The sequence below is a fragment of the Panthera uncia genome, chromosome B1, assembly GCF_023721935.1.
Source record: "Panthera uncia isolate 11264 chromosome B1, Puncia_PCG_1.0, whole genome shotgun sequence".
Lineage (NCBI taxonomy): Eukaryota > Metazoa > Chordata > Mammalia > Carnivora > Felidae > Panthera > Panthera uncia.
Window position 1 is genome coordinate 125,034,414 of NC_064811.1, and position 21,784 is coordinate 125,056,197.

At 44.2% G+C, this 21,784-nt stretch overlaps 1 protein-coding gene across 1 annotated transcript in view; it reads left to right on the top strand.

Annotated features, from left to right (window-relative positions):
• The window catches only part of DCLK2 (doublecortin like kinase 2), a 153,692-nt gene extending 134,428 nt beyond the window's left edge, over positions 1–19,264 (top strand). Inside the window, exons 11-16 of the mRNA XM_049632272.1 lie at positions 3,972–4,105; positions 4,530–4,607; positions 10,455–10,551; positions 11,183–11,263; positions 12,427–12,543; positions 17,849–19,264. Coding sequence (XP_049488229.1) covers positions 3,972–4,105; positions 4,530–4,607; positions 10,455–10,551; positions 11,183–11,263; positions 12,427–12,543; positions 17,849–18,076 — 735 coding nt within the window. The 3' untranslated portion in view covers positions 18,077–19,264. The remainder of the gene's footprint in view (positions 1–3,971; positions 4,106–4,529; positions 4,608–10,454; positions 10,552–11,182; positions 11,264–12,426; positions 12,544–17,848) is intronic.
• Positions 19,265–21,784: the final 2,520 nt, after the last annotated feature.

Genomic DNA, 21,784 nt, shown 5'->3' on the forward strand with positions numbered 1-21,784 from the left:
GCTTTGGAAACCTTACCTGCACATATCTAAGTAAAATATGTACCTGCCATTGAAAATTGAACTAGACCACTCTGCAGATTCTAGATTGAGTCAGCAGGTCAGAATTGCCCTAGGATGAGAAAGTGCCATCGAGGCACTAGAAGTAAGTACACAGAGTGACCATCGGCCTCTCCCTACTCTAAAAATGAATTCTGTTTTTAAACAGCAGAGCATTCAGACATCTGATTTGCATCCCCTTCTCTGGTAGCGGTGTCATAATTTAAAACCCTGCCAGCAGAGATGTATGGGTCGGCGTGTCAGGGAGCACTGGGGTGGCCATTAATGCTGTGAGTTACAGCCTGGTGGTGCCCTGTCAGACTTAACTATGAGAGACCAGTGATAAATTCCGCTTTTCCGGGAGTTCTGGAGACCGAGGAGAGAAGAGGGTTGGTTTCTCCTATTTGAAGCCCTTCTAAATCATTGTGTTGACATTTTATTTAGAGAACGTGCAGCGTTTACTCCGTATGTGGGATCTACATTCCTCACATTTTTAACTTTTGCATTCTGAGCGCAACTTTTGACAGAGCATCTCTCAGCTTGTGGTGGGGCATTTGAACACCACAGGGCTAGAATTCTCACAGTTGTGATTGCTTAAATTCACTCAGAATCTGCATAGGGGTGCAGGCTGCAGCCGGGGTTCTGCCAGGCCTACTCTCACTTTCAGACACAGAATCTGTTGCAGGATGGTGTAGTGGGATGGTAATGGTTTTGGTTGGAATTCCCACTTGGTAGCTACTAGTAACTTGAGTTTTCTATGCCTCAGTTTCCTCATCTGAAAAACACGGGTAACAGTTATTTTCCTAATCACCCAGGGGGGTGACTCTGAGGTCCAGTGAGATAACGTGTGGGAAAATATTGGCATCTCTGGAGTTCTGTGAGGATGTCAGTAACTGGGGAAAGAACTAAGCACACTGCCAGAACAGAAGGCCTTTCTCTAGGGTCCCTATGCATTTGTCCACCTCTTTTTTAAAATCATTCTCTGAAAAGAAAGCCATATGTGTTTATATGTCAGTGTCATTCTCTTAAAGCAATGTACAAATGTGTGTCTATATGTGTAGATTTATAGATATTTTTTCCTGCTTTGAAGAGAAACTCCAGCTAATATTTGAAATTTACTCATATTATCTTTCACATATTTGCCTCTGTGTCAAGTATTGGGGAGAAATGAATCAGATGAAATATTTTTCAGGCTTGTCTGCTCCTTATGACACTTCTCTTTAGATGTTTAGCTGAGGATAGGATGCCAGTTGCCCAGACATAATTCAGTGATTATAAACTGTTCAGTACCTTTCTGTTTATGCTTCTGAATCTGACTCTGAATTCCTTATAGGGGATATGAGAAATGGGGCTTCAGGGACTTCTGAGTGTCTATAGCAACCCTCAAATACCCATAGGCATTCCTAAATTGCATATCGAAAGTAAACACTATTTTTCAAAAAAATGTACCTAATGAGTGTATTTTGAATTTGCAAAAACAAAATAACAGTGACATTAATAAAACTTTTTTTTTTTACTTTCATGATATAGACATTTAAAATTATAATGTTGCTTAGAATGTTCTTATCACTGCAATTACTTAGGGAATTTCTGAAGTCTGGGTTTCAGTAAATGCATCATAAATTCTAACTGTAATTCTCTATATCAGATTGTTCTCGTTAATGTTTACATTAAACATAATGGATGGAAGGTCGTCCTTAGACCCTGGCATGACTGAGAACTTGGTTTCTGTTGCTTTAGGCTAAATCATTAGTAGCTTTGAATATGCCTCTGCTGAGTTGTGGCTGACTCAGAATGATAAATATCCGTGAGCCTCACCATTACTCCCATGAAACTTGAAAGTCATAAAGATGTATGCTGGGGATGTATACTTAGTACATAAATGTGGAAGCAGTTATTAAACACTATGGTGAAAAACATTCTTCTTTCACTGATGAGGGCATCACAGGTAAGGAAGGTATTTAAGTGCCATACTTTTTAAATGCCTATACAGATTGGGTATCGCTGACAAGGGGGAGCCCTGACGTGCTTGATGCTTTTTAATGATGTCTATATAAATCACTCCCCCTCATTGAGTATCAGATTAATGGACAATGTTGTTAACATGCTTATCTTGAAAAAACATAATTTTCTAAATTTTTCATCCTTTAGTGAGTAAGCGGCTTGGGTGAGAATCTGCCTCAGTTCATAGTAAAATGTGAAGAAAAGCAAACTAAATAGGACTAAAATATAAAAATAGAGAAAGACATTATATTAGTAAAGATTAGTTCTCTGCAGTTGCTCTTCTCTGAAATTCACTGTTTTCAGAATGGACATCCAGGAGATGAATAGGTTAAAGATTACATAGTTAAATCTAAAAACCATCTATTTAGAATGTGACTCTCAGACATTTATCCCCAAAGGAGAATTTGCTTATGTATAAAATTTCCTGATTATAGAACCAACACATGTTCATTGTAAACATTTTAGAAACCAGTGAAAAGTATAAAGAACAAAGCTGAAGTAATCTTTGGTGTTACCACCTAGAAATAAACTGAACATTTGGGTGTGTTGTACTGAATATATAATTTTGAATGTTCTTTTTATGTAATATAGTGAATATTTTCCGTAGGATTAATACTTATTTGAAATGTGCTTATTAGTGACTGCATAGTATTTTATCATAGGAATGTTCCATGATTTATGAAGTCATTGTCCTGTTAGCCATTTATGTTCCTTCCAGTTTTTAAAAACATAGATAAATTCTGAGATTAGTGGCTTTGTGTGTAACCTTTGGGTTCATCTGTATTCCCTTAGGGTTGGTTCTTAGAAGTAGATTTACTGGATCAAGGCTTATAAATAATTTAAAGAAATTTACATGTTGCTGAAATGTTTTCTAGGAAGATTGCTTCCATTTAAGCAAAAAGCACGCACGTCTTCACCAGCATTGTTAAACCGTTTCCAGTATAATTAGTTGATTTCATCAGCCAGTCCTTCCAGGAAAAGGAAGGAACCTTCACTGAGCCCTGCTCTGAGCTTGGTCTCTTGACACCACCCCTGTGAGTTAGGGACTAGTTTCATCCCACTTCACAGGTGAAGAACATGCATAGGGTGGTTTTTGAAGGTCACTCAACCAGAAAATGGCAGAGGTTATTCAGGCTCAGGCTGTTTGATCCCAAAGTTTACTTTCTTTCCAAACTTCCAAAGTTTTTCATTATGTGATATTTATATTCATCATTGACTGTTCAGAGAACAAGTCTTGATTTTATTTTCTAAACATGACTGAGATTAAAGTCATGGTGTAGGTAATAGACTCTCCCACCCTCCACCTTCCCAGGAGGAGTTTGGAGGACACAGTCTAGGAGGATTAACTCCAGGACAGTTAATAAACACCATTTCGGAGTCTCTCAAGTACTTCACACTCAGTGAGGATGTAGTCAAGTTCCGTTTCCTACTGTCTAGGCCACACTGGGTAAGCAGCTACCTGCACCCCTAACTGCCGTGGCAGCATGCACACATATTCATTATACTCCTAGATAAGGAACTTTTTTAAAAAGTTATTTATTTATTTTGACAGAGAGAGAGAGAGAGAGAATCCCAAGCAAGCTCTGTACTGTCTGCACAGAGCCCAACACAGGGCTCAAAATCACGAACCATGAGATCATGCCCTGAGCTGAAGTTGGACACTTAACCAACTGAGCCACCCAGATGCCCCAAGATAAGGAACTTTTTACAAAGATGGAAGATACTGTCTTCTGTATTTCACACAATCATGCAAAATCTCTAAAGAAAACTTAGAGCTTTAGAGCATCAGAAGTAAACAATGGTATTATCAACAAGGAGAGATTTTTTTTTTTAATTTATTAATCAATGTTGTTTCTATCTAGTTCCAAGGGCCCCTTTGGAATCATTGAGAAAAGAAACTACTTCTTATTATTGGCTGGTTTCTGTTCCAGGTGTGTGAATATCCTGATGGAACCAAGTCCTTGAAGCTGGGAGACTTTGGTCTGGCCACTGTGGTGGAAGGCCCTTTATACACAGTCTGTGGCACACCAACTTACGTGGCTCCAGAAATAATTGCTGAAACCGGGTAAGACTCCTGGTGGCTTTGGTTAGTACTTGAACTTTGGTGGGAAAAGGTATGTTTTGCTGCTCCGGCTGCTGTGTATTCACACTCCTCCTGGGAACGTGGAGGGTGGGAGAGTCTGTTACCTGCACCATGACTTTAATCTCAGGAACTGAGGTGTGTGCTTCTGTGTCCAAGAGCTCTAGGCCTGGACTTTTGTCCCAGGGCCAGTCTTGGAAATATGGCAACAGTTCCCAATATTGTGGTTAGCTCCGGAGAAGAGTAGATGTCCCAGTCCAAAGGGCAGTTAATTCCTTTGTGTGAAATGAGTGGTTTGACACTGAGGAAGCCCTTCGTCATAACAAACAAAGGCAACTACTCCAGTAATTTGGAGGGTTCCTGGGAGTAATATCATTATTTCTCCCCTCCACCCACTTTGTTTTCTCAGCTATGGCCTGAAGGTGGATATTTGGGCGGCAGGCGTGATCACATACATACTTCTCTGTGGATTCCCTCCATTCCGAAGGTCAGTGGCTCTTTGAGTAACAATATCTGAATTGTAAACTCTCCCTTTGGTCAGGAAGCAGGCATTCTCATCCTGGCAATCAGGACCAGAATCTCGTCAATAAAAATGTCAGTTAAGGAGTGCCTGGGTGGCTCAGTTGGTTGGGCAGCCGACTTCAGCTCAGGTCATGAACTTAAAAAAAAAAAAAAAAAAAAAAAAAAAAAAAATTAAAAAAAAATGTCAGTTAAAAATTATATAAACATACCTTTTACTTTTTTTCTTAATTTACAACCTATTAATGGATATTCCTTGACCACGCTTCTGATGTGAGGTCAAGGCCTTTGCTTGGTATATGGTTCCCTGAATTTCTTGTCACCCTTCTGTAAAACACACCAAATCATCCAATGTGTACAATATCCATTCTCAATCTTTTTCAAGTGGAGTGAGATTTAAAGATCTTTATGAAGTAGTCTGATCCTTCTAGGTAAACAAACCTTTTCCCGTTTTTTTTTTTTCTTCCAATTTTTTTAATGTTTATTTTTGAGAGCCAGCGAGCAAGCAGGAGTCAGGAGGGGCAGAGAGAGAGGGAGACAGAATCTGAAGCTGACTCCAGGCTCTGAGCTGTCAGCACAGAGCCCAACACGGGGCTCGAACACATGAACTGTGAGATCATGACCTGAGCTGAAGTTGGACACTTAACTGACTGAGCCACTGACGTGCCTCCTTTTCCAGTTCTTAATAGTCATTTATCCTATTTAATTTGACAGCAGGGTTTTTTTTTTTTTTTTTAACAACTCACTTTCCAAAGCTTTCAACCTAGTTCTCATAGAAACAGTGAACTCTTTCTTTTTAAATTAATTCTATCTGTTCACATAGTATTTCACATAATATTTAATGAAATTTAAATTAATTCTATATGTTCATATATTTCACGTAATAGTTAATGAAATTTAAATTAATTCTATCTGTTCACATAATATTACAAATTCTTTCAGCATAAATAGGCCTGGGAACAAACAGAGACTGATTCTTGGTAATCACGTATCTCACCTGGGGCGGTGGGGGGGCAGAGGTGGCCACACACAGGTGTCAGAATGTGTGACAGCGGGCATAGAGCATACCCAGTACTGTGAACATGAGAGAGTGCGGGGCTTTGGCCACAGGGCCTCTTTTGATCTGTCCCATCTCCCTCTTTGGAGCAAATGAATGACTTGGGAATAGAAGTTCATCTAATGATGCAACTTTGATTTTCTTATGTATCTTCTTGAGCTCTCTTTTCACTTTAATCTCTGTTATTGTTCATTTTACAACTACTGTTGAGTAGCTACTGTGTGCCAGGCACTATTCTAGGTGTCAGGGATCAAATGTAAAGCATATTCTCTGATGTCTTATTTATGGTGTTGTACTTCATCAGTAAGTTCAATACATTTAATTTGCTGCCTCTCCCCCAACATTTTATTATAAAGCTTTCAAACCTACAAAAAAGTTGAAAGATATATCTTTTTTAAATGATAATTTTCAATTGATTTGAACAAGTTTTCTTTTTACTGACATTACAGTAAACACAAGAGTGACACAGAGATGTCAGTTTCTACTTTTGAGAGCCTTATGGTGTAAAGACACCCATCACCAGAATATTGATCAAGAATAAATTGAGTATGAGGGTATGCTTATTTGAGGGCTGGAAATCACAAAGTTTAAGTGAAAGGTAGAGCATTTGAGTGGGACCTTGTCCTTGTGGCTAGGATTGGGTTTCTGCAAGTGGGAAGCTCTTGCCATCTGGCCATTAAATCATGGTCTTCCTTCAAAGTCATTGCTTAGGTGGGTTACACAGACTATAGGATTACTGCACTATTGGCCAGCTTTTGCTGAACAGTTAACTACTCCAAAGGTTAGAGCTGTCAGTCAGTTCTGTGGATTTATGGGGAAGTTCTTCTGATCTGGGCTGGCTAATTGGGACTTGATGGTTTAGTGTGTTATCACTCACACGCCTGGTAGTTCGCTCAGGATCAGCTGGGACAACAGATAAGACTTGGTCAAGTGCCTTTCAGCATTCAATGGGCTAACCTTGGTTTCACATGATGGTGGATACAGGATCCCCAAAAGCAGCCAGAGAGAGGGCAAGTTCCTTTGCTCAACCACTTTCCAAGTGTTCACTTGACACAGATTTGCTGATTGATGTCCCATTGACCAAATGAAGTCAAATAGAGTAAATGTGAGAGAAGATTAAGCAGGTATGTACATGGAGTGGAATAATTTGTGGTCATTTTTACAGTTCCATTGTGTTCTGGCTGGTTTTAGTGATGATTTGTTTGGGGAACTAGTCAAGTGAAGGGGGTAATTTTGTTGGCAAGTGATCATGGGGCCTGTTATAGCAGAGTTTCCATCCTTGGTTAACCCAAGTTGAGATCAGTTGGAAAGGGGTTATCAGGGATCAGTTTAGAGGAATGTGTGCTCACAACTCCCTCTAGTGTTTCCACATGCCAATGCAGTCTGTGGGTTTGTTATTTGATTTTGCTTTTTGCTTTTAACCAAAAGCGAGACTGAGACTCAGATTGAACAGTATGTATCTATTGTGACTTGTTTCTCACTGCATGGCAGCTTCTTTGTGGCAACTGGAGGTAAGTATGTGGCTAATTAAAAGCAATAAAGCTACCTTTTGAAAGCTGTTGACTTAATATGTTATATTCAGAAGCTGGTCCTACAACCACGATATTAGTTATTGCCTAAGCAAGTCTGATCTTGGGGCCACTGACAAAACATAATATTTGCATGATAATTTTGTTTTTCTGAAAGATGCACTTATACCTCCCATAAGCCAAATGTTTAAACATTATTTTGTGAGGTAACTTACAACATTTTCATGTTACCTCATCAGACAACTGTTTAACAACTTGGCATTGAAAAGAAGGAATGTGCTCAAACTCCTGTTGTTTTCCAGGTTTTTCTTAATGTACATTTTTAAACTTACAGCACCTTGATCCATGAGCTGTATTGGTTTAGGATTTTAAAGTGCCCTGAACATCTCAGCCCAATTGTGGAAGTATAAATGTGTAAATAAGTCCAGTGTGGATTTAATCAGAGTGGCTTTTACTATGTGACTACTTAGAAGGATAAATTAGCTTTCTGTTCTTCTACTGAGGGAAGCTTGAAATGCTCAAAGTGCTTGCAGTTCACAGCATGGATCCTTTAGGTGACTTCTTATTGCTGGGACCCCCTAGGCTTTTGTTTGTTGACTCAGACTATTTTGCCAAGAACCTAAATAACTTGCTGCAGTTACACTTCCAACTTTTTAGCTGTTTATGAACAAAATAAAAGTCCTGTATGTTAACAAAATATAAGCTATTTGCTATTCCAGGAAAAAAAAAGATGATGAGTAATAGAGCAGGGTGGCTAAAAGCAACGGTTCTGGAATTGGGTGATTTTTAACATCTTTTTCTAACATTTTCTCCTGGAGAGTTGAGCTGAGTTCAGTCAGTAGGGAAATAACAGTGAAAAAGAAAACATCAGACAACCTAGAGAGAGTTTGTGCAGGCTCATAGAAAAGCACTTTCCAGGAGGGCAGTGGGAATCGCTTGCCTTACCTGGTTGTCTGGCCTGACTTTTGCTACTCATTCGATGTGCCTCTTGACCCAGACTTTATGAACTGGCAGGTGTCAATTCAGCTGGGCTTGTCGAGATGTCCTGAGTATTCACAAAAGCCCACAGACTCTGCAGGCCTACCTTGGAGATGTTGTGAGAGTGGTTCCAGACCACCGCAATAAAGCAAATACCACAGTAAAAGCAAGTCCAATGAATTTTTTGGTTTCCCAGTACAAATAAAGGTTATGTTCACACTGTACTGTAGTCTGTTAAGCGTGCAGCAGCATTATGTCTAAAAAAACAATGTGCGTACGCTAATTAAGAAATGCTTTATTAAAAAAAAAAAATAGAGGTCCCTGGCTGGCTCAGTTAGTGGGGCATGGGACTCTTGATCTCAGGGTTGTGAGTTTAAGCCCCAGGCTGGGCATGGAGCCCACTTAAAAATAATAATTAATAATAATAACAGTAAAATAAAAAGTACTTTATTGCTAAAAAATGCTAACCGTCATTTGAGCTTTAGTGAGTTGTAACCAAGGATCACAAATCACCATAACTAACAGATTAATGATGAAACAGTTTGAAATATTGTGAGAATTACCAAAATGTAACAGACGCAAAGTGAGCAGATGCTGTTGGAAAATGGTACTGATGGACGTGCTCCCTGCAGCGTTGCCACAAACCTTCACCTTGTAAAAAAAGAGTACAGTTATCTGCAAAGTACAGTAAAGGGAAGCAGAAATAAAACGAAGTTTGCCTGTCCTCTTTTTCATTAAAGGTGTAGGGTAGTCACATCACACAGCCCCAGAATTTGTCCCTAGGCACTGCCCCAAATGACCTGTTGCTGTGGACACCACACTTGCTCACTCTGGGAGAGCAGTTAGCATGACTAGGCTTACGTCTAGAAGGCCCGGGTGGGGTCTCATGTGAGTCCTCTGCACAGCAGGCTGCAGGGGCCCTGTTGGCAACTCCAAGGCAGATGGTGCACACTGAGACTGGACTTCCACTCCTGGATTTTCATCTTGACTCCAGCGGCTTATCCTGAGGTTTCCACTAGGGCTTTGTAATGAGTGGCCTAGAAGGCTAATGATTTTGTTTTCTCTCAGCCGTTGATGCACCCACCAAGTAAGGGGGAGGTGGGGCTCTGTGGCTCTGTGTTCTAGGAGACAGTGACATCCACCTTCCTGAATGTTTCCCAGCAGTGTTTTTACGTTTCTGTGTACCTTCCCTCAAAAGTCAAGGCGTTATGTTTCAGTAGGCACCGGCTGTATGTGCAGGAGCACCTCTGAGGGTAGCACAGTTAGGTACGGGCTGAGGAAGGATGCCCACCCTGGGAGGGCAGCAGCATCAGTTCACCTCAGTCTGTGTGGTTCTAGTCGCTCTTCTTGGATGGGCTCTTTTTTTTTTTTTTTTTTTTTTTTTTCCCAGATTGAGCTTAAGTGAAAGTCAAGTTCCAATGGGGAGCTAATTATGTCATGAATATTTTATCCAGATTCTGGACTCCTTATGACTCTTTCATATCTTGGCTGTTTCACTGCTCTTGGCTCTTTTATTGGAAAAGTAGAAAGAGGAAGGGCAAGGAGAGCTGACTCAGGTTTGTTACTTTTCCACTCTGATCACCATGAGAGATTAAGTGAGGGCAGATGCCGAGATTGTTTTTTTTTTCTGAAATGAGGATTTACGTTATTTGTAGATTCCATACTTTTCTTGAGTCCTTTTTTTCTTTGGCAGAATATATACACTACCTTTTAACCATTTTTAAATTTACAATTTTTTTTTTAACATTTACTTATTTTTGAGGGACAGAAACAGTGCAAGTGGGGAGAGGGGCAGAGGGAGACACAGAATCTGAAGCAGGCTCCGGGCTCTGAGCAGGGCCCAATGCGGGGGCTTGAACTCACTAACTGTGAGATCATGACCTAAGCCAAAATCGGAAGCTTAGCGGACTGAGCCACCCAGGTGCCCCTAAATGTACAGTTTTAATGGCATGAAGTACATTCATAGTATTGTGCAGCCATCACCACCGTCCGTCTCCAGAATTACTGCCTTTTCTCAAGCTGAAACAAGTTTCTTGAACCTTGTGTCCTCTCTTTCCCTGATACGCAGGCCTATGGATATGTTCTTTAGCTCATCATCTAAAGGGAAAAAATGTGTCATAACAAATACAATTGAGGTATGAAATTCCCAAGCCAAGAGACTGGACTCCTCACCCCATTCTTCCTGTGAGCATTTTGTTGAAAACTGTATGGTAACTTTGATTTTTCTTCTATTTCTTTGTCACTGACTTAGTGAGAACAATCTCCAGGAAGATCTCTTTGACCAGATCTTGGCTGGGAAGCTAGAGTTTCCAGCCCCCTACTGGGATAACATCACAGACTCAGCAAAGGTACCCATCTGGGTTTGTTTCCATGGGTTACATTGTGTCAAGGGGCCCTGGTCTGCCGTGTGAGGCTGTTGCAGCTCTTGGAATCGAGCTCCAGGTCTGGCTTGACTTTTAATGTGTTTCTTCTTTAAGTTCATCCCACAGTATAGTCTCTGGAACTCATAGGCACATTCTGAAAGCTGGACTGGCTGTCTTCCCAATTTGCCCCTGCCACCCTCCTGCGTTCCTCTAAGCCCTAAACATGCATTCTTTCATTTATTTAAGAAATATGTATTGGACACCCATCAGAATGTGGGAATGAGACATACTGACTTGCCAAAAGGAACAATACTGCAGTTTTTACACTGCGGAATGATGATAATAACCAGAACTCTTAGGAGAGAACATCTTGGTTTAATGTAGACCCAGGAGAGACCTTCTCTTCTCTCACACTGGTGCTGCCCTGAGGCAGCCATGTCTGTGTGATTGCCTGGTAGGGCAGTAGGAATGTAGGTGATAATAGCTTCTAAGGTGAAATGGCTGAGCAGCTGTGTTGGCTGGTTCTTTGAAGTACTTAGTGCAAGCTCAGATATCTGTGTTTATGCTGGAAGTCCCCCACCTCGCCTCTTCTATACTCTTCTTTATTTGGTTCCAGGAATTAATCAGTCAAATGCTTCAGGTAAACGTTGAAGCTCGGTGTACCGCGGGAGAAATCCTGAGCCACCCCTGGGTGTCAGTAAGTACCCACGTTCTTGGGGAAGGAACATCTGTAAGTTCTGTGACCACCAGCCTGCTTCTTCACCGTGGCTTTTGCACATGCAGAGCTCTGCATCCAAGTTCCATGGCAGATGAGATGTCTGTTTTCTCTCATGAGCAAGTAGCACGAAGGTAGCTCTCTGGGAGAAGGCACTTGGCATGAGGATCTCGGAGTATTTGATCCTGCTCTGTGAGTGACCTGGGCAAGTCACTGTCCCTTTCTGGCCCTCACTTTCCTCATCTACAAAATGAAAGGATTGGTTGGGATGCGCTCTCAGGAGCCTTTCAGCTTTTGCCTTCTGTACTTACGGGGTTTGAGAGTTTTCAGGATTTGCCCAGAGATGAGCATGTTTCAGACGCTGATCCCCATGTCTTTATGACACATGGTCGTAGGAGATCTCCTTCTGAGAGTAAGGAGGCTGAGACATAGTCCCTTCTGGAGCCTAGTAGAGGGGGTGTGATGTTGACCAGAGTTCGTCTGGGCTTGGTGGTACCTCTGGGTTTAGGGTAAATGTGATCCATTAAGTGGTGCTGGTGGGAGAGTTTGCATTTACCTTATTCCCAAAGACTCCATGAGAGTGAGGTTAATGTACTTAGCCATGGGCTTTTGCCTGCTTGTGGGGGAGTGGTGGCTCCTTGCACCCCTCCACTATCTCTGCAGGGTCCCACACATCCTGACATGAGGGTTCAGCCTCTCTGGATCCTGCCAAGTGACTTAGGTCTTGGACCAAGTAGCTGAGATGCCACATTTCTTTATGAGCGATAAAGACTAACAACTAAGTGAATTCTTGATCAAAATAATAAACTCTTCATTAATTTTGGTGTTTCCATGGGAGGGATCTGTACTAAACTCTGTGGGATTTGTGCCTTGGGGACAGAGTCTTAGAAGCCTGAAGAGTGTCTTTCTTCGTGTTCTCAGAGACTGGTGCTCTCTACTTGGCCTGATTGAGGCTTAAGGAGCAAAGGGAATGGCTTGGGGTCTTCCTGAGGACATAGGACTGCTAAACAGCAGTAATTGTTCCCCTAACCTTGTGGTGAAAATCAGTCCTGTTAGGAAGAGATGGTGGGGTGAGGGTGACTATTCAGGAAAAGCCAACGTAGACCTGAGAATCTGAAATCATTGTATTTGATTCTTTTCTGTAGGATGATGCCTCCCAGGAGAATAATATGCAAGCTGAAGTAACAGGTAAACTCAAACAGCACTTTAATAATGCGCTCCCCAAACAGAACAGCACCACCACCGGGGTCTCGGTTATCATGGTAAGTGGAAGGCACTCTGTTCTGCCCTTGGAAAGCTGAAGTGTCGGGCCTGACTGCTTGGTGGACTTTGAATCTTTAGAAGTGAATAGCCGAGGTTCCCTCACATGGAAGTCCGCACCTTCCATGTTCCTCTTTGCTTTTCAAGATTGGCTTGGCACGTGGAGTGCACCCATCTGGCTGACTCCCAGGCCTCGAGTTCTGGGGTAGGGGGCTGTGCAGGTACCAGCAAGGCCAGCCTGATGGGTCCCGGCACCAAGGAGCCGCTGGCCCCTTCTCCCGGGCTCGGTGCCCTCCCTGGCAGCTGCTTCTGCTCTCCTCTCTGTTTCTCATCCGGAGAGGGCCTCCCAAGCCCGGCTGGGATTTACAGCCTAAGGAAGGAACTCCCTGCCTATTCAAGGCTTCACAAACACACTGTGTGAGGTATGAATTATTCTTTGAGACCAGGGGTAAGAAACCGCTAAAGTTAAACAAATTCCTTTAAAAAATCCGTGTTTTGTGGCTTTTAAAAGTACAGAACAATGTAAAAAATATATATTTGTGTTTTTGTTTTCAGGGTTAGAAAGATTTTGAGATGTCAGTAACAATGATCCCCATAATTTTTTTTAGGTCTTCCTTCTTTCAAAATGATTGTAAGGGAATTTATCTAAATGCATAAACACAACAAATAAACAGTGGCATTAAAGTAAGGAAAGAAACATTAAGGTAAATTTAGCAAAAGAGTAAATAAAGGCAGAAAGAATAAAATTGAACTAGAAGTGCAGTTAGCTCACTCAACACCGGCTGTCCTGGCCTGAGTTCCTGCTGAAGTCGGGCCTGAAGCCCAGCAGTGAGTATGTCCCCTCCTGTTGTGGCACCAACACTGGGGACCATGACCTCTGTTCTGCCCATACCGTTCACACGATCTGGGAGCAGGTGAGGGGTTGCCTTCTCCAGGACCTGGGGTGGCTTTGGAATCAGACTTTCTAAGGGGACAGGTGCCTGAGTTGTTAGCGGCTTGGCCACCCCTGACAGCCCCCTGGGAACCTGACAGCCAGTGATGGGCTGTCTCTACATTTCCAGCTTTCTTATCTCAGGACAAGCATCTCACCCTCTGGAAAGGTTCAACTTGTTTTCTACCCAACTAGAAGGAAAGCGGTTGCTTACTCTCTGGCACAGTGTAGTCTAGGAACCTTTACTCAAGAAGATTCTGGGTCCATATAGAAGCTGGAAGGAAACCCTTCCCCGCCCCCCACCCCCACCCTCAACACGGGGAATACAGAACACTGTGGTATGTGTTGTTGGGTATCCACCACCTTAGCCCCACTAATGGTCTGCCATTCCCCTTTCTCCCCCTGGAGCGGCTGCATTTACCTGGAAGCCCTCTGTATGTCCTCGGAACTCCTTTACTCCTTCCCTGCTAGAAAGCGTGCTCTCACACTGCTTCCCTCCCCCAGACAAGGCCTGCGCTTGCAGACTCGGTCTTTTGACATGTTGCAGGACATTGGGGTGCTCTGTGCCAAAGTAATGAGAAGGCCTCTTGAGTTGTGGTTTTCCTAACATTTTAGCAGCGTTCTGCTGAAAGCCCGGGAAAGTCAGAGTTGTCACAGAGCTTAAACACTTTGAAAAGAGCCATCTTGATTGACTCAACAGCATGAGAACATTTTTAAGCAATTCACCTACAAGAGCAGGCACTGATGGGTGGGACGGATGGCAAATTACAGACTGGTCGCATGGACACCATAAGGCTTCTGCAAAATTTAGAGGAAATAAAACATAGAAAATTGGCACACTTGACACATAATGAAGAATCTTAAGAGTGTTTTTTAGGATCAAAATTTAATGGCTAGGTTAATTAAGCTTCAGAGTCTCCTAGAAGAAGGACCTTTAACGGGACTGTGCCCAGGGCTTAGGAGAGTTCTGCCATCGTTGCCTGGGTTACCTGTGGACTCAGCGCCCACACAGGAATCATGGGCCGACGCCTGTGGCCCGCTAAAGCTCTGGAATGACCCAGCCCTTTACCTTATGGCCCAGTATAGGCTCTGTTCTGGATAATGACATTTAGAGCCTCTCAGAAGCTGTATCTTCCGGCTTACAAATGAGATTTCCCATTTGCTATGAAGGAGATCAGTAGTCAAATTTCAAGCCCCTTAGCTTTAACTGGATGGTTGTATGAGTGAACAACCTTTATTATATCTGTAATCCCAGTGGTGGTTGTGCAAGTGGTGTTTTTATGTGTGTGTTCAGTTGATTTTGAGCATGTTGGCAGGGTCCCGTCTAACCTCATGTTCCCTACACAACTCTGCAGGTTGTTAGGTCTGAGGAGCTGCTGAGTGGCATTATCACATTCAGTACCTACAGGAGAAATCAGTAAAGCTTGTCTCTGGAGGTACCGATTCTCAATGGCCAAAAAGCTGGCCTGTGAATTTGGGGCTTGTTCCCCAAAACAGTGGCAAGAAGGCCTCCATGGGGATGCCATGCTAATCCTCACCCAACTGAGGACCTGGCCTGGGGCATGGTTGTGTGGGGGCAGCTGGTGGTGCTTCTGTGTTGTCATCCTCATCACTGCTACTGTGTGTCTGTGTGTCCTGCCCTTGGGAACAGTTTTAAGTGTTTTTTATATTAAGAGCAATTAACCACAAATGACTCTCCCTGGTATTCATACGTTCTCATAAGTAGAGTATGTGAGGGTAACCTCGTTCCCTGCAGATACAAAGAGAAGTGGAAATAATAGTGTATCAGTGCTCTAAGGTCGAATCATCAGATAACTGTCCTGTGACCCATACAACCTTACTGTCTGTTGTCGCGCCTGGCATTCTCTCCGCCTTGGCCCCCCACCCCAAAGTCAGTGCCTGAGGCTCCCGTGAGAAAATTATAGGATAGGAATGAAAATAACAGCAAAAGAAAGTAAAGTTGATGCTATTGTCTGCATTTTATTTGACAGTTTGATTTGACAGTTTGAGAGACACTTCAGAGTTTCACTCTTAACCCAGTTGAGACTATGGGGGATCCTGAAGCAGAATTCTGGTATTCAAACATGCTGTGCTTAATCAGAGCAACTTCTAATTTGCAGCCCATCTTAAATCTGCATGCTTGTCTCAGACTTTCTGACACCAGCGTCCAGCTCTTAGCTTCTTATCGGTGTGGGTCTCCTGTACCTACTGACATCCTTCTCAGCCAGCAGAGCATACCCTTGGAAAACTTTATCTTAAAACTTTACAGCTTGCCCCACTGCCTGTCATCCCAGATCAAGAGCTGGCGAGTGCATAGCAGGAGGACGCCAGCAGCTCTCCGGCTCAGTGCTGTTTTTCACTTGGTGAAAAAGCAACTTTTTGTGAACAACAGCAAAGGACAAGTAACTCTGTGAAGGCTTTTGTTCTCTTTCTCCAGCTACGTGTCCAAAGATACATTTTTATCAGTAAGACAGGTGTGGAGCCTTTGGGATAAGAGAAGAGATTTATATTGGATTAGGCTTTGGTTTAAGACAGGCCTGTGGTTCTGAATAGCACTTGCATTTTCTTTGACTTGTCACTTGGTATAGTTAAAGGACAGTGCCTCTGCGGGGCAGGCTCCTTGTTTATCCCCCAGGGGGCACATCCCAGCCTCAGGGACGAGGCCATCTTGTGGCAGGAAAGGGAATTACAAGAAACCCTCATTTGCTGCATCTTGTAGCCAACTTGAGAAAGGATGAATTCACATGGAGGGCTTTCCCCCTCAGAGGGGATGATGTTTCTTTCAGGGGGAAATTTGGGAATGATTTGGGTTTAATTTGAGATAGACAAAACTGTTTCAGTCATGTTGCTTCTGTTTAAAGTAAGTCTAGTTTCTGTCCCTGCTTTCTCCTGCCTCTCCCGCTGCCTGCATTGCTTCCCTCTGACTAGGTCCAAGGCAATGGTATGTACTAACCGCACCGCAATGCTTTGTTCCGCTGCACACACACATGGTCTCCTGACAAGAACAGAAGAGGAGCAATAACTGGGGAGTTACTGTCTCTGCTACCCAGGAGGGGCTCTGTGGTAGAACCAAGTTGAATGCTGCCTCTCCCCATTTTCAGAGTGTTCACCGAGGCGTGGCTTGGCCTCCTCTCATACTAGGAAGTTGGAAGCTTGTTAAAGAGCAATGCTAAGCTTCTGAGGGGGCTTTTCCACAGTTACCTGCTCCCCAGGTAATTGAAATTGTCCTTGGAAATTGCCGGCTATTCAGCGTGAGCTTGGAAGGGCCTGTGGAGAACCCTGTTTTACAGCTGACACCAAGCCAGCCAGCCACACAAGTCCGTCTTAAAAGGTGTTGTTCATTCATATCTTCTCCAGACCTTTTTTTTTTTTTTTTTTTTTTTTTTTTAAGAAATAAAGAATCTGTACTACATTTCCCCTCAGGGTAGTTAGATTACAAAACGCCTCCTGATTATTGTGCCTTTGAGCTAAAGGTGCCTGAGAACTGAAAGCACATTTGGAAACCCAGTGAGATGACAGCTTGGCTGGGTCTCACTGGACAAGCAAGGAAATGTTCAAACTGAGTCAGAGGAGGAGAAAAGAAGATCAGGTCTTACCTCCCAGTGTAAGGTCAGAAAAGCAAGGTGATTTCCTCATGGTTGTGGCTGTTTCTGTGCTCCTTGAAGAGCTGAGCAGATTAAAAACTTTAGGGGTGAAGCACCTGGCTGGCTTATTGGGTAGAACACGCGACTCGATCTCAGGGTCATGAGTTCAAGCCCCATGTTGGGCATGGAGCTTACTTAAAAAAACAAACTTGGGGTATAACAAGATAAAACTGTCCAGAAAGACCAGAGAACAGGTCAGGTGACCATGCAGGATGTCAAAAGGGGTAATGGTGCACGATCAGATTGCAGGACTTTTGTAGATTATGCAGACACTTGGGTTGTATAGGGATTACTTATTTATATGACATGTGAGTAACTTTTCAACCTGTGATGAAGAACTTGCCTTAGAAAAGCTGTCAAAGCCCTAGTGTTCTTGTAGGGTTTGCTCATTGTCACAGGATTCTTCTGGGCTCCAGATCTGGGCATGGGAAGAAGCACTCAGAACTCAGGCAAGCTCAGAGCCAGAAAATAATTGCCTCAGGCTGCCATCCAGGGCCAGCTGACACTGAGCCAGGAGCAGGGGCCAAGTGTGGCTGACCGCCTGGGGGGTTGGGGAGAGGGTATCCTCAGCCGTTGCTTTTCTCTTAGGCTTCTATTGGAAGAGAAGCTCGATGTTATTTCTCCTCTTCTGTTTCTGAGCCCTGTGCATGCTCTTGTGCGCTCCTGTCGTGGTAGCTATGACCCAAGCCCGGGCCAGGCTAATGTGTTATTTCTCCACTGGTTTCTCCTTAGAACACGGCTCTAGATAAGGAGGGGCAGATTTTCTGCAGCAAGCACTGTCAGGGCAGCAGCCGACCCGGGATGGAGCCGACCTCTCCAGTCCCTCCCTCAGCTGAGGAGCCCCCCGTGTCCGCACCGGCAGACCTGGCCCCCGCCCCTCCAGAGTCTCCCACACCCCCTTGTCCTCCTGCTGCCGAAAGCTGCGAGCGGGCAGGGACCTGGCGCCGCCACCGCGACTGACCCCGGGCAGACAGGCGGACAGGCTGGAGCCCGCCGCGGCTGGAAAGCCCCTCTTGTTGGGCCGCGGCCCTCTCGTTGAAGAGCCTTTCTCTGCTGACTGCTGTTGGGAAGTTTGCTGGCACCTCTGAGGGCTGCCAGGATCCAGGAGCTCGATGCCAGGGATTTGCTTCTTTTCATAATCTGGGCTCTGCCCGCCGGTTCCTGGAGGTGTCCTATGCAGTGTTAGCTGCCGTGACAGATATTCGGAGCGGCTCGTTTTAAATTGTTTTCAGTTCAGTGGACATTTTTGCAGTGTCACCAGGAGAATGTGCAACTTTTATCTGGGATTTAATGCATTTTTATAGAAACACTTTGGATGAATCAAGCTCTCTCCCTATTTAAGTAAACTCGGAACGTTCCTTTTTTTTCTTACAAACAATTTAGAACTGCACTTGTCCCTTTGTGGGTGTCCTGTGAGAGGTGGCATAGCACCTTCCTCTGCCGAGGGGGTTCGGAGGACTGGCGTTCTGATGGAAGAAGTGAGCACCCGAGAGGACAGTCTGGTCATCGGACACTAATTCAGACTTTGAAAAGTGGTTCCAGGTGCCCGAGGAAGCAGTCCACCGTTAGCCTGGGGCGCTGGGCTCACCTAAGACAACACTGGATATTTATTTGTATACAGACCACAGGGGAATGTCACTTTCTTCCCTAGACAGTGTGCTCTCCCCCAACTCTTCCCACATATGTATTAGGAGACATTAATGGAATCGTCCTTTGGGCTTTTTCATGAAAGGCGTGGTGCATGCGGCACCCCCCCAGGCCAAGTGGTTTCTTCTCAGCAAGCCGGCTTCTAGCAGAGCACGGTAAACTAGGCATCTGACTAGCCACCGCAGTCTCTTTCATCATCTGCTTGTCATCTGGAGCTGGCCGGAAACAACTGAGGAAACATAGCCCGAGGCACAGTCAGGACCGGGGCAGGAAGGTGCTCCACAAACATCCTCTGTTATTAACCTTCTGGAAGGCTGCTGGCAGTTTTTCCTTTTTTCCCCCACTACCCTGCCCTTTTTAATAATTGTACATAATCAATGTATTTGTTTTACCTGCTCATCTTCTAAACTGGGGGGCCCTGTAGTTCATTCTCATTGTTAGACTTTTGCCTCTTATAAGTGTACCCAACCTGCAATAAACCCTTCTTGAGGAAAAAAGTGATGGGGGTGGGCAAAGGATTGTGTGGTGTTGTTTTGCAAAGGATGTGTGATCAGAGCACACTTCCTTGGCCTAGGTTCATGTCCTTTTATGAAGTTTTAGGTGAGGAGTGGGGAGGGAGAATGATGCTTGGGAAGAACACATGAAAATGCATCTTGGTCAAAGTGTATTTGCTAACAGGTGCGCACACCTGCAACAAAAGCTCAGGAATAAATAGGGATTGTTAATGTATGGCAGAGGAATCTTATGGAGCCAATGGCAGGAAGGTCAGGCTTCACAGGAAATAGGAAGCAGGGCAACTGTTCCCCAGTCTCCTTCTGTCTGTCACTGTCTCTGACTCCGAGACTGTGCAGTCTCCTGTCTCTGCTGCTCTGGGTGCATTTTGGCTCTTGGTTCTGTTCTCTCGTAACTCCTGCTTGCCTGTAGCTCTGATGTAGCCTGGTGCTGCTCTGTCCCCAACTTCTCAAGGCTGTCCCAACTCCAGGCCTTGAGACCATCTACTTCCACTCTGGATCTCTTAATTCACATTGCTGAAGGAATGAGACTATCTGACTGGCCCTTCTCCCTGGGCTGGTGCTGACCCATGATTCGATCCAGCGGCTGGTTACAAAATGCAGATTTTGCCTCCTGGGCCTACAAAGGCAGCAGGTATAGGCTTCAGGAGGAGGGCAGTTTCAAAAAAGCTGTAATGTATAGGTCTAGAACATTTTGCTTGTCTCTGGCCTCACTAATGAGTTAAAGAGCAAGCTTTTTCATGGCTCCCAGTGGAGATATTTTTGTTAATGAAAGAGAAGAGCTAATGTAAAGGAAAGAGAACATGGAAATAGTGATGGAGCATGGCCTCTGGCAGTGATCAGAGCCTGAAACCGGGGTCCCTCTCTGGAACGAGGTTAAAAGGCATTTGCTGACAACTTCAAGTATTTGCCAGGGAAGTGCTGGTCACTGGTGATAAGACGAAGGAGTGTCTTCTGGACAGCACGTGCTCCCATCCTCTGTGTCACCCTCAGATGGCCTGGGACATGGTGGGGGAGGATGGCCCGGAGACACGAAGTAGCATGAGCAGGTGGGGCAGCACAGCCTAGCAGCTCTCCTGTAATTACATGAATCCCACAAACACCTGGAGAAACGATGTGTGGCGGTGAAGGAGCAAACCAAGCCGTTGACCGTAACAACGCAAGTCACAGAATTGGTGGGAGACAGAGTCACTGTGCAGTTTTAGGTTCTTCCATCTCCAAAGCTGTGCTCTTTGGAGGAACCCTGTCCCACGGGGACAAATCAAGGCCCGGGTGTGAATGGTCATCTAAGTAATGATCCTAAATAAAGGCCCTGACACCACAAGCAAACTGTTCATTTGCCCATGTGTTTAGAAAACATTTGTTGAGCTCTTCTTCTGTTCTCAGAGTCCAAATTAAATATAGGGATGTAATTGCTAGGTTTCTCTGTTCCTGCACAGTGAGAATGGCATGTACTTGTTTGATGTTCATTCCCTTACTCCAGCAGGGGATCTGTGTCTAAAGGATTTGACCTGTGAAGGGGTAGAAAAAGGGAAGTGGTGACCTGCTGAAGCCACCATGGGGTGCCTGCTGGGCTCAGCAACTGCCCAGGGGTCAGGGAGTGCGTGTCTCTCTCTTCAAAAAGGTTGCTGTGTTATGGAAGTATATGGAATACATGGATTAAAAACATTCGGTAAAACTTCCAGAATATTTTCATGGATACAACTGTGAAATGTGAATTTGAAAATAGGATCGTTGAGAGCAGACCGTATGGGACGAGAAAGGGAGCTAATGATGTTGGTGGGGAAAGACCTCTGGAGCAGCGCTGCCCCCTGGAAACACAGTGTAAGCTGCCTCATTTAACATTTTCTGGTGCCACATTAAAAAGGAATGGGTGAAATTAATTTTGTAGTATATTTTATTTAACGCAGCGTGTCTACAGTATTATTTCCACATGTAACCAAAGTAAAAAAAAAAAAAATCTTTGAGATTTTTTTTTTTTAATCTTTGAAATCTAGTGTGTGTTGACAGGCACAGCACATCTTGGTTTGGACCTGGCACCTGTTGAGTGTTTCACAGCCCATGTGGCTCCACCGGCCACACTGGATCGTGCCGCTCGAGAGAAAAGCCCCAGACAGCTCTCGGTCTTTGTTCCTGTTCTTTTTTTGTTTTGTTTTTGCATATGATGTGAACGACCATCTAGAAAGAATGCTTATCCATGTTTTAAGTGGGATGGGCTGGATTTCAAATTCTCTCAGCAGGTGAGAACACTGATCGGACCTGTGGTGTGAAATCAGAGCGTGAAGCCCCTGCCATTCTGTTGCCTGAGGCCTTGATGTCCACGACTTCATGGGAAAGACCCGAGAGCGGAGAACTTCAGTGGTCACCATTCATTAGGTGCCGACAGAGCTGCTGAAATGTCAGAACCTTAAACTGTGTTGTGAGAAGTCTGTGCAAATTGTGGGCAGCATGAGCCGAGCCCTCGTGTGTGTGTGTGTGTGTGTGTGTGTGTGTGTGTGTGTGTGTGTGT